At 38.9% G+C, this 12,636-nt stretch overlaps 1 protein-coding gene across 1 annotated transcript in view; it reads right to left on the bottom strand.

Moving 5' to 3' along the window:
- SLC38A11 (solute carrier family 38 member 11) overlaps positions 1-5,976 on the bottom strand; it is a 29,901-nt gene extending 23,925 nt beyond the window's left edge. The window contains exons 1-4 of the mRNA XM_075178668.1: positions 5,860-5,976; positions 5,553-5,673; positions 3,920-3,994; positions 2,229-2,363 (exon numbers count right to left, since the gene is read on the bottom strand). Coding sequence (XP_075034769.1) covers positions 2,229-2,363; positions 3,920-3,994; positions 5,553-5,673; positions 5,860-5,898 — 370 coding nt within the window. The 5' untranslated portion in view covers positions 5,899-5,976. The remainder of the gene's footprint in view (positions 1-2,228; positions 2,364-3,919; positions 3,995-5,552; positions 5,674-5,859) is intronic.
- Positions 5,977-12,636: the final 6,660 nt, after the last annotated feature.

The raw sequence follows: 12,636 nt of genomic DNA, 5'->3' as shown, positions 1-12,636 counted from the left end.
GAAAACAAAAACTCACAGCGATGAAACTGGCCAAATATTGAGCAATGAGAAACCAACATGATGATGAAATCATTTAAAACCAATTTAATATCCCTCACACAATAAAAATAATAATACAATTGATAATATGCTTCAGTAGATCACAAAAGGCACTATATATATATATATATATATATATATATATATATATATATACGGTTGGCTACAATTGCCCATGTATTTGAAGGGGGATGAGAACAGTTGACAAGCAGCCTATCACGGTCTCACATGAAAGTCACGCCCCCTTTCCATGGCATGCCGCTCTGAACTTATGCTATGTGGCCCAGCAATGCCGTGTTCTGTACCTGCTGTAAGCTGCTTGTAATTAACGGCACCTGTCCTTGTTGACAGAAGATATACCTAATATATGATGTGCAGCTGGGCCAGGTGAACATTGAGAGTTGAGCCCCTCTGCATTTGCAGCAGCCAGCACCAGGCTATGCCTTTCACTTCGGAAGGGGGTATCCTGTTGCCCAGAAAACACCCTACACCACTGCTTCACTCCAGATTAACCTTCTATATTTATTGCATGCAGGAGGCTAATCTGGCTGCAGCACAGTCTCCTCTGTGCTTTGAGGAGTTAGCACACTGTGGCAGGGGTCAGCAACGGTGTGCTGCTTATGACAGAGGCACTGAAATCATATTGACATCCCAGAATACTGTGCACATGGACTGGCATTCTAGAGTATCAATCACACATGATCAGTGAGCCAGTGTGTGGGCAGAGCGCTCAGGGGAGCAGCAGCGGAAAGCAGTGGTGAGGAGGGTTGGCAGTGGAGCATGAGATGGATCAATGTATGAGCATGGCAGTGAAGCATGAGATGGGGCGATGAGCACAACACAATATACACAAGCAGGAGAGCAGTGAGAGGTGATACAAAGTACATGCTCCAATAACTGAGGCACTGATGGTCTTGGTTTAAGTCCAGGCAGAACCTAAGTGTTCTTGCAGCTCAAGTCTTCCAAACTTCAAAGTCCCAATGCCGAACAGTGACTGCACTGAGACTGTGGAAGGTCTTTTCAAAAACCTGAAGTCTACATCTGATAAATCTTATTGAGACCTACTTGGGGTTTGTGTCCTTTGTCCACTTTCGTCAGGGACACAAACAGTGCAGAAAAATGAGGTAGGTTTTATTTATGGGATTAGACTTTAATTATATCTGCCAGTGAAATACAAATACTTATTATACACACACGATTCATGGTCACCCGACTTAAAAAATAAGTCTATCTTTCAATCGGTGGCAATCATTTTAGCGATGCTTATAAATACGATACAATGTATACCGACAAAATAATTCCGATTACAAGAATGGCGATAAGTAAATACAGACCTAATAAAGACACAGTACATGTCCGACACGCCTCCTATAGATTCCGATTGCAGTAAATGCCGGCAGTTGTAATTTACGTCACTGATCATGGCGATACTGTGATTTCAGGATTTAAAGCGGCAATGCTAGGACCCACCTCCTCTATAATCTAATTTAAAGGTTAGGTTTAGGGATACGGTTAGGATTAGGGTTAGGGTTTGGATTAGGGTTGGGGTTAGGATTAGGGTTAGGGTTAGGGTTTGGATTAGGGTTAGGGTTAGGGTTAGGGTTTGGGTTACGGTTAGGATTAGGGATGGGGTTAGGGTTAGCGCTACGATTAGTATTAGGTTTAGGGTTAGAATTAGGGTAAGGGTAACAATTACAATTATGATAAAGGCTTCTACATTATACACGGTCCTGGCATTGCCACTTTAAATCCGGAAATCACAGTGTCGGCATGATAACTGACGTAAATTACAGCTGCTGGCATTTACTGCAATCTGAATCTATAGGAGGCGTGTCGGGCATGTACTGTGTCTTTATTGTGGTAAGTCTGCGGACATATTAGCTCTCCTTAATGAGGGTTGGCCTGACTGTCCCAAGGCTAAATCGCAGCATCTGTTACTCAGTTCAACCAATCTAAACAATCTAAACCTATCACTCCATAGAAGGCCGGACATTACTGGTTCTTCTAACCTAAACCTCGTAGGTACAATGTGGCATTGGCAAATATCAATGTTTGGGCCTAATATATTTAATGGAAGTCATTTGTTTAAAAGTGGAAATATCCTTTAAGTCTAATTTAGAGATACAATTGTATTAAATAGTATGAACAGAATTGTCCACCTTAATTTATATCACTTAAAAAAATCATACCAGCAAAAGGATATAAAAACTGTAGAACGGATACAGCCAGATATCCAGGAAATCCGAACGTCCTGCTGACAAGAGACTGATAAGTGCTGGTGCCAGAAATTGCTCCTCCCTTAATCAGCAGTATCATAGAGTAATCTGCAAAACAGATGGTGGCAAACAATCAATTATACATCAATATACCTGGAGAAGCTACAACCAAAAAGAGAGTGTATCCCAATAATTACTTTACATACGCAGGTTGGTATCTAAGTTTAATCTATAATCATTTTCAGAGATTTAGGGGTCTATGTATCATTAGAATCCTGATTGGGCGATAAGTGCGACTTTTTAATACCGCTTATCAAGGTGAGCAAAAATCAGTTATTGTCGCAATTTAACAAAAAAATATTGCTGGGGAAGTTGATGGCGATACTGGTCTGGAGTGGTAAGGGTTAGCGTACACCTCCGCCGGGCCAGTCTTTTCAGATGTACGCGTGTGTGCGCTGGCTTTCTGGCTCACACGTGCGTAGCGGGATTGAAAGACCAAATTTGGGCTTTGAGTTCCACTGATGAGAAAAAATAAATGGAGTAAAGTTTTAAAAGGTTTTATATATTTTAAAAATAAAAAAAAACATATTTACCGTAACTCATCGAAAACAAGCAAAAATAACAGTTTTTCCGGCAATGGAAATCTTTGCCTTTTGATTATTCTGCCCCCAAGTGTGTTTAAGCAGCACAAACTTTAAATGTGGCGGATAGATATTTTATAATATATTTGGCGAATTTAAAATAAATTTAGAGTATTTTTTTCATTTCTATGATTCTTTTCCTCCCAATCCACTCTACATTTCCTCTTTTCTCGTTATTTATTTGACTTTTTGCTTGAGATTGAACAGCCGTTAATTAAAATCCTTTTCAACAATGTAACAATTTTTTGTTCCCGTATCCTTGTCTCCGCAGTCTGCAGCCCGAGGCCTTACAAATGGAGAGAAAGCTGAGATATGTTCAGCTAACTCATTTATAGCGGGATCATTTCTCTGAGAAATGTTTGTGTGCTATATCATAGAGCAGGCTTCCCCTAGAGCAAAACACAGCTCTGAGATAAGCAGTATGTAATGTCTATATGTATCCATTGTAATATAGAGGAAGGAAAAATAGGCGTAATAATTTAGAAGGATATTACCAGAACATGCTAAAAAAATGTTTAAAGTCTCTGTGCATCATTTATTAAAACTGTTTCGCGAGTACCGCCAAGTACCACCTTTGCACTTTTAGGGTTCCTATTACTAAAGTGCAATATACACTAGGGGTAAATGTATCAAACCTTCTCAAATGGAAAAGTTGAGGTGTTGCCCATAGCAACCAATCAGATTCTAGCTATCGTTTTCTAGAAGGTGCTAGGTGAATGATAGCTAGAATCTGATTGGTTGCTATGGGCAACAACTTCACTCTTCCTTTTTAGAAGGTTGATACAATCCCCCAATATACTGTAATGCTTGTAAACGTACTCCTTTACTCTTGTAGGACATCGTGGAGATTCCATCATGCTGCCTACCTTATGAAATAAAGGCCACAGGCTAGGAAGACAGTTACTAGTTAGTTATATACCCTGGTTATTTTAATTATGCATATTATGGGAGAATTTGTAATGGTGGAGTATAGGAATTTGTTCATTCTTTATTTAATTTCTACTTGTGATAGAGCCGACTTACCTGTGACATATGCTACTCCAAGCAAAAGCAACAGTCCCAGTGGAAATCCAGCCAGTTTCATAGAGTATGGTAATCCTGGTTACATAAGAGATATTGAAGAACTCATTACTACAACAACTCATAGGGGTATATTTACTATACAATGGGTTTTAATAAGTGGAGATGTTGCCTATAGCAACCAATCAGATTCTAGTTATCACTTATTTAGTTAATTCTACAAAATGACAGCTAGAATCGGATTGGTTGCTATAGGCAATTTCTCCACTTTTCCAAACCCGCAGTTTAGTAAATATACCCCCTGGAGCACAAGAAAGCACAAAAGACAATGATGTAATTTATGTATTATAAACATTAAGTTAAACCCCCTCCCTTTACTGCATGAGCAAGCTGAGGATTTGTGTCTCCTAGCTGTCGGTCTGCTCTCTCTAAGATTACTGATACTTTCCAGACCTGACACGTCAAACATTATGCCATACCTAGGACAACGGCAGCACCTTCTCTGCCAAGTGCATGTCCACGTCACTGCCTCCAAACTTATCGAAGGGCCCCATATCAAAATAATTGGGGGTCCTGGTGATGGCAGTCCATCCCTGAGGCCTCCAGAATGGGGTTTACCACACGTGCTGTAGAATCATGAGTGAGGGTACATTGGGTCCTTATTACATGTGTCACTGTAGTGAGTTTGAAGGTCTTTGTTATAGTGGTTTCAAAAAATTGTCTTTTCCACATAGATGGTACTGGAATGTAGAAAATACATCTCATTGAAAGTAAAGGAATGAGACCTGATCTCTGGCACCTCAGGAGTTCTGAAAAATTCCGGTCTTTTTGCAGTGATAAAAATGCTGCGTATCCTCTCTCAAAGCAGTAAACGCTTTAGAAATGTGTCCTGTTCATCCCTTTATCTCATTTATACAATTTCATCCTGCAAAATGAAATTTCGCTCACGCATGTAGATGTCAAAGTAAATGTACTCGTGTGCCTAATCCTCACTCAGCCAGGAACCCCTCCAATATCCCTAACAGCTTCCGTTTACTGGTGCAAAGTTTTGCGTCCTTGTAAATCAGACATCTGTGCTCGCAAATCCATGTAAATCTCAATATAACTGGGTGCAGTTGAGCTAAGTTAGGCACATAATACATGCACATGCTATAGGAGATTACTACACATATTCATATCCAAGTGTATGTTCTTGGCAGGTTCTGACATTTCTCTGATCATGGAAATGTGGAGACATGTTATTAAAACAACTGAGCATTGAGCCGTTTTAAGCTTTTACTTGACTAATAATTTCTTCTCTCTCTGTCAATTACTTTGTTCCAATACCAGCAGTTCTCTAAGTATGTAAATTGACTGATAAAATTAAATAATGCAAATGTAGCTTTAAAAAACTAAGCAATGAGCTCCCATGAACTTTTATTTATTTTCACGTTATATTTATTAGATTTTTCTGCAATTTACTTCATTCCAAAATCAGCATTCCTCAGACAGTAAAAAATATCTATATTAACATAAACTACAGTAGCAAATTCCATAAGCAAATGTCCCAAACATTAATAACAGCCGTGATTGATTCTGAACCTGTGGTAGAATGTTGGAGGGGACTGTATATCATATATGTATATTATACACTTACCAATCATTCCTGTACCTAGGATGGCATTTATCAAGTTAAACCCAGCCCAGCATACGTTAGCAGTAATTTTTCTGTCTTTTTCATCCTCTTCAACAAGTAATTTGCCATCATCTATATCGATCTAGGATGAAAACATATTATCAGCGTCTTACTCCATCTTTAAAGGGATCATTTAAAATCTAGACTCTCTTTTTTGTTAACATCTAAAGTTATTGCAACCCGTGAATGGAAGATAATCTCTAATAATAATAATAAAGTAATAATAATCATAACAAATTTTAATTGTATAAATACATAAAATAATTACCTCTTCGAGCCATCTGCTTTGTGACTGTGCATTTTTCATTTTGGATGATTTTTCTTCCCAAATGTATTTCTGTATCTTCAGAATAATTTCATGTTAACTCTCAGCTGGATGTAAGTTGTTTCTGAGATACTGCATGAGCAGAGAGAGGGGATAATTGTACAAGGAAGTCACTGGAGCAGATTGAATTGCTCTATACGCTATATTGCCTTTAAGGCAATTATTAGAATCCTGTTGTCCAATGGGGAAGGTAAATGAGGGTCATAAAAAAAAAAGCAGGAGGAAAATTTTATGGAGTTCAGATTTATGATAACGCAATCTAATAAACAGGCATTGGGAACTTAAAGACATTAGTGGCTACCTAATTTTTTAAAAGGACAGAAAACTGGGTAAAAAGTTACTTTGATGCAAGCTAGCCATGTTACACAAACACATCTATCAATAATATTATTAATTCATATAATATAATATTTTGCAAAAATATTCTAATATAATAATTACATGAACATAAAAATAATACAGATTACGGATTAACAAATGGAACTCTGCTCAACTATACATATCCTAAATTATTGAGAAGTGTGGGGACAAAACATCATTGCATAACTAACCACATCAGTTGTATTAAAGGACAATGGTAATAATCTTATCAGCTATCAGCTACAGTCTAGGGCATATATAGATAGCTGAAATAATATACTGATATCTAATAGAACGTGAATCGAATGTATATCAAATCATATCATAACTAACTACAAAATTATAGAAATATTTGTTTCACCACTTAAGGTTTAATGTGTGTGTGTGTATACTGTGTGTATATATATATATATATATATATATATATATATATATATATATACATGCTCTATTTCACTCCTCTGCAGCAGGTTTCCGTGTTAGGAAGAGATGCTTCTCTAACCGGCCAAGGTGAACGACAGGTTTGCACATTTGCTCTACAGAAATACACTATGAGACAGGGTCTGATTATCCAATAGGCTGACTAGGCTGCAGCCTAGGGCCCGAGGCTTTTGAGGGGGGCAAACTTTTTAGTGGTACAAAATTTTGACAGGGAAAGGTATCAACTGAAATTAATTTTAAGACGTAATAGAACAAAAGAAAACATTAAATAAAAATGTAGTAAAGTTTTAATCTTGACATGGTAAAGACAATGGGTCTGAGTTATAGAGGAGAGGAAGGCAAAAAAAAAGGAGTAAATTTGATCCTGGACAAACCATGTTACAATGCAAGGGGTGCCCATTAGTTTATTATTTTGCACATAAGAAAAATACTGGCTGTTTTTTCATGAAACACACAAATACTTGATAGTTTTACTTTTACACTGAACTTTAAAGTTGATCTAGGACATGCCCTACCCCAACTATAAATCTCTCCCCACATTTTCAAGTTACCTCCCCCTCCAATGCAACATGGTTTTGCCAAGGGGCAAAGACACTCCTTTTTTTTTGCTTTGCCCTTCTTAATGACTCAGGTCCAATGAGTAATTCTTTTGTGGGTGCTTGAGGGTAAGAAGGAGAGATAAGGATATAAGGATGGTGGCAGCTTTGACAGCCTCCCCCTCTTTCACCCTCAGTGTCACTCGTTCACGTCTCCGTTGTACTATACAGTTCTTATTTTACCCTTTTAAAAAGCCAAACGGAGTTTTGAAAAATTAGGAGCATAAACATGGTGGGAGGTGGTGAAGCAAGCTGGATTTTTAAATTAAGGATGAGTTCACTTTAATGTACCCTGTATTAGCCTGCCGTGAAAGTCGAGGGGGTGCTACGAGCATATTAGACTATTAGGGTCTGAACCCTTAATCAGGCCCTGCTATGTGGATTGATAGATAGGAGCAGTGATGTCACAGCAGCTTAAAGAATTGCAGTCTCAACTTTCTAAACTGTAGATGATCCCATGAAGACTCTGTCCTAAAGATGTAAAAGGACTTTCAGATGTCACTCTATTGACAATGTTTAGACTTATTCAGTCATGCCTTCAGCGTCCCAGTTTCAAGAGACGGTTAGGTCCTGCAGTTGATGGAAAGTTAAATTAAGGAGAGATTGTTTGTAAGTTGATTACCCCTTTAAAGGTAGACTATTGTTACTTTCAGTTTGTAGTTTTCTGTTGCAAAGGAATTAATATATAATAGGCTTCCTGTATCATAAATTAACTTTAATAAATGTATTTTTAAGGGGCTTGATTACCAAAATGTGGGGATCAGAATGATTTTTCTTTATAGCATCGATAAAAGAAATAACTTATCGCTACACTTTTTCAAGGAAATATCGCAACTTATCAATAAAAGATCTCCAGGGAACCTGAACGATATGAGCCGGCATTTGGGGACATGCGCATGCGTGAGCCTAGTTTTGTACCTTCAGTTCCACTAATTAAAAAAATAAAAAGTAAAATATAAATTAAATATATATTTTTATATTGAACATTAAATAAATGATTTATTCAATAATAAATTTTAACGCCATCCTGTACTTCGATCATTGTTAAATAAAATTCCACTGATAGTAACCTTTTGCTAAATTGGGCAAAGCGAAAAAAAAAAGCCCTATCACCGTTGAAAACACCCATTGATAAATATGTCTATAATGCTACTAAAAAAGCTATTTTAGTCTCTTAATTCATATAACCCAACTCCCCCCCTGTTAATATTATTCACGTGATCATCTTGTCCCAAAACAACCAGCATACGGATTAAGCCTAATGGCAGGACTGGGTCCAGTCTTGTGTGTTGCACCCTAAGGAAATAATGATGTATTTCCATGTATTTGGATCATGGCTGATGTTTCAAGCTTGCAGCCATGACACTGTTTGGTATTGCATTATATCAGTGTTGGCTAACCTGTGACACTCCAGGTGTTTGTGAAACTACAAGTCCCGGCATGCTTTGCCAATATATAACAGCTTATTGCTGGATGGGTATGCTGGGACTTGTAGTTTCACAACACCTGGAGTGTCACAGGTTAGCCAACACTGCATTATATCTTTCATTTAGCCTATGATAAATTACATTTTCCTTCACAGTTTATTTTATTGCTGGGGTGTCGGATGGGAGGAGGTTGTGCTTTTCCATGTTGTTGGCGAAGATTTTTTTGGGGATTTATCCTGTGCCTACTGAATAGCAGCTTCATCCAGCTGTATGACTGTTTCCTCTTCATCATCGCTGCTTGACTCAGTTTCACAAACAGTTTTTTTAAAATTGGTTGTCTGATATTGTTATATTTTGTGCAGCTGTAGCAGGGTGGAGACCTGCCACATGTGAGGAAGGGGTTAAGGCCTCTTGGATTCGGATTGCTTAACTCCTTCCTCACATAACTGGACGGGGTTATGGGCTTTATAATACAAGACAGTCCAGTCTGAAATTGATCTATCAGGAAGTAAGAGTGTTGAAGTGCTGTGAATACCTCCTGCTGCTAACTAGACCTGAGCTCCCAGACTCATATCATCACCTAAGGGTTTGTTTGCTGCGTTCTGCCTATTTTGCAGCTGTTTGTGGTGTCCTGTTGGCTTTATCCTGATTGCTGTGCAAGTGATGCTGTGTAAGATGTACGTGCATCTGTTAGGAACAACAGGTAATTGCAGTTTTCGCTTTGGCTGCTGCAGTGTTGCGTACCTGGGTGTGATCACATGATCTCTGCTCACCTGCAGCTTTATCTGACACCTGCTCTGATTGGTGACTGAAGATTTAAATACCTGTCAGCTTCACTGAACCACTGCTGGTTTTACCATTCACATGCTTGCTTCTCTGTGTTCCTGCTCCTATGCATATTCTACTTTTGTCTGACACTCGGTTTTTGTCTGACACTCGGTTTTGAACTATGCCGGTGACCTCACCTCTCCTGATTGCTGCCTGAATTGACCTTCTTGCTTGTGACCCCGACTATGGTCGACCCTTTTGTTTGTTGTTTGACTCTGCCTATCGTCTATTATACCACTTCGCAGCTGCAGGATCGTGGTGCCCACTATCTGCTCCATTGGACTTTCCTCTGTCAGCTGTGATACTCATTCCAGATTTATAGTGTAACCTTGTCTCTCCACTTTCCCTTGCATTGTGTGTTGCTCCCCAGCGCCATCTCCACACAGGTTACAACCGGCATTACATCAATCCTCTACTCTACACTGTCAAGCTGTTATACTGGTGGAAGTTTGTATTACATCCTATTGCAACTCGGTATCTGGTAAACCTGGTCCAGGTGTATCCTGCATCCCTGTTGCCATAGAGATCTCTGCTCTGCATCCCACTACCAAGTGCTCTGTGGTGCCCACTTACCCGAGTTAAGTTATTGCTACGCAAGATTAAGTCCTGGGGACAACCAAGTATCGGTGATCACACCTTATTCCATGGGAACGGGGGTTACTAAAGTTGAAGCTCTTGTCTACAACAGGTTCTGATAACTTAACTGGTAGGGTGATTCATGACAGCATCACTTGACAATAAAAGGTACATGATTGGAACTTGCCTGAAGAAGCATCATCACAAATTTTCTTTGCTTCATTACCACTGACACCAGCATTGCCTCTTTTTTTGTACATTGTGACTTTTGTGCCTATCCTATATTTAGGATTATCACTTGATAGTGAGTTTTTATCCTTATCTGACCACCATTGAGCAAGGGATAAGGGAAAAATGTTCACCTGCATTATCCCTCTGAGTATGACTATCATATTGTAAAAACGCCAATCATGCTCATTCTCAAACCCTACTGTAGATAGTAAATTGCACTAAATTGTATTTTAGTTGTATTTTGTTTTAACCATGGTTAGGTGTGGCTAAATAAAGCTCTGTGTCGCAAATTGTTAAAGGGCATGATAGAGATTCGAACATTTTTAAAGGGTACTTCCTTCATGCTTCTTTCGCTATAAAGTAACTCACCGTTAATAATATAAATCAACTCCCTGCTTTGCCCTCCCCTCCCCTCTTACTGGCACCAACTTCACCTCCTTTCTCACCTACAAAATTGATCCTATCAGACATGAAATCTTTTTCAGTGTGTAAGAGGTTGTGATGTAATGATTTAGTTCTTGCTTTGTTCTGACATTTGAAGTCTCCCCCCCCCCCTAGAAATTCTGCGTTTGCTCCTGGGCCGCAGTGGAGCCCGGACAGCGTTCTGCATCAGACATCAGTGCATATGGACTGCAGCCTTGACAGCCAGCTAGATGGAGGTAAGAGTTATTATTTTATTTTACAAATGTCTTGTGTGTGAGGGGCTAGAATGTGGGTATTGAGGAGGGGCGAAAGGCTCTACCTTTGCCTATGGTGCCAATCAACCTTTCACCGGCCCTGGTTTTAAACATATATAATTGTAATGACAAGTACAGAAACAATTGGTTTGGGATTTATTACAGTACTAAAGGAGGATTTGATGATATGTGCAATTAGCACAATGGAAAAAAGTTATATAAATCTACTGGACTCCAATAGATTGTGAGTCACTGTAGGGCTAACTAAATAGGATGTAAAATTAAACAATGGGCAAATCAGGTTGCTATCTACCAAGTGTGCACAGACGAGAAGTTGCGATAAGAAGATTCTGAGGCCAGACCACTGATACATCACAGCTCATGTAACAAGTGGCGATTACACTATGTACCAGTAACAGACGCATATGTTTTACCTAGAACAATCCCGGAAGAATGAGCGCCAGAGGGGCTTAAGATCCTTTGATAAGGATATGACATGACATTTTCTGATTTTTGCCGATTGGCTTTGTCAAGATCCATACACTGGATTGGTATGAAGTTCAGGAGGCATAATTTATTGGTGAATCATGGACCAATTCAGGATTGACTGAATTGTTTCATTCAGTTCTATAAAAAAAAACTTCACTTTGATGCTTGTATGTTGTTTATAAATATGGCTGACGATTCTTTAGATTTTAACTTTACTTTCTTCAGACTGAAAAACTTGGTGAAAGAGAAGGTCAGTCCAGGTTAGCAACACTTAAAAACCAAATCTGTTTCCTTTTACATGAAGTGGTTGTAATAAAGACGTTCTTTCTATTGCATTTTACCAAGAAATAAACATTCCTTCATGAACACAGCTTTATATCTAGCTTTATTATAATGTGTAAATTACTTAATTTGCTATATATGTCATTTACTGTTGTGAATTTAGAGTTTTTTATGTTTTTGTGTCTATTATAGGCGCATTAAGTAACTAAAAAATGACTTGTGGTCATGCTGTGTAATCTCCTAATGTCCATTGTCATATCTCTAGTACGCTGTGTGAGATTATCAGTGCAGAGAGAGTTCTATCGCCTTAAAGAGGAAGCCCATATCTTGTCAATGCCAGCGGTTAAGGTAGCCCCCACCCCATGTAGATCTTTAGTAGGGGATCCCTGTGTTGGAACTCCATTGGTACCCAATATCTAAACCCTGGTCCGGGTGCTTAAACAGCTTGCACAGTGCAGAGCTGTCAGCACGGCTGGGCATAAGCTTCAAGCTTCAGTCTTTGTGAGAATACATGTGCTGTATGTGGCAGCTGTCTGTACAATAGCCATGGTCAATCCAATCAACCACCACGTACCATGCATATATCTATACTAGGGAATATCAGGATGGATTTAGTCTGTCCGTCTGTGACAGCTTCTCCTCTGCATGAGAATACACAGAAGACTGGAAGCTGAATGCAAATTAAGGTAAAGGTTCCGGAGGACACACATCAAAGCAATAGATCATGCCCAGTCTTGATTGTCATTGCACAGCCCCAATTTTCCTGATCTGAAAAGGGCAGTTCTTGGCAATTTGGGTAATAAAGTTGCGTAA

This window comes from Mixophyes fleayi, chromosome 7 (genome assembly GCF_038048845.1).
Source record: "Mixophyes fleayi isolate aMixFle1 chromosome 7, aMixFle1.hap1, whole genome shotgun sequence".
NCBI classification, from domain to species: Eukaryota; Metazoa; Chordata; class Amphibia; order Anura; family Limnodynastidae; genus Mixophyes; species Mixophyes fleayi.
Note: the sequence above shows the minus strand (reverse complement) of the source record. Positions and strands in the feature narration are given on the sequence as shown.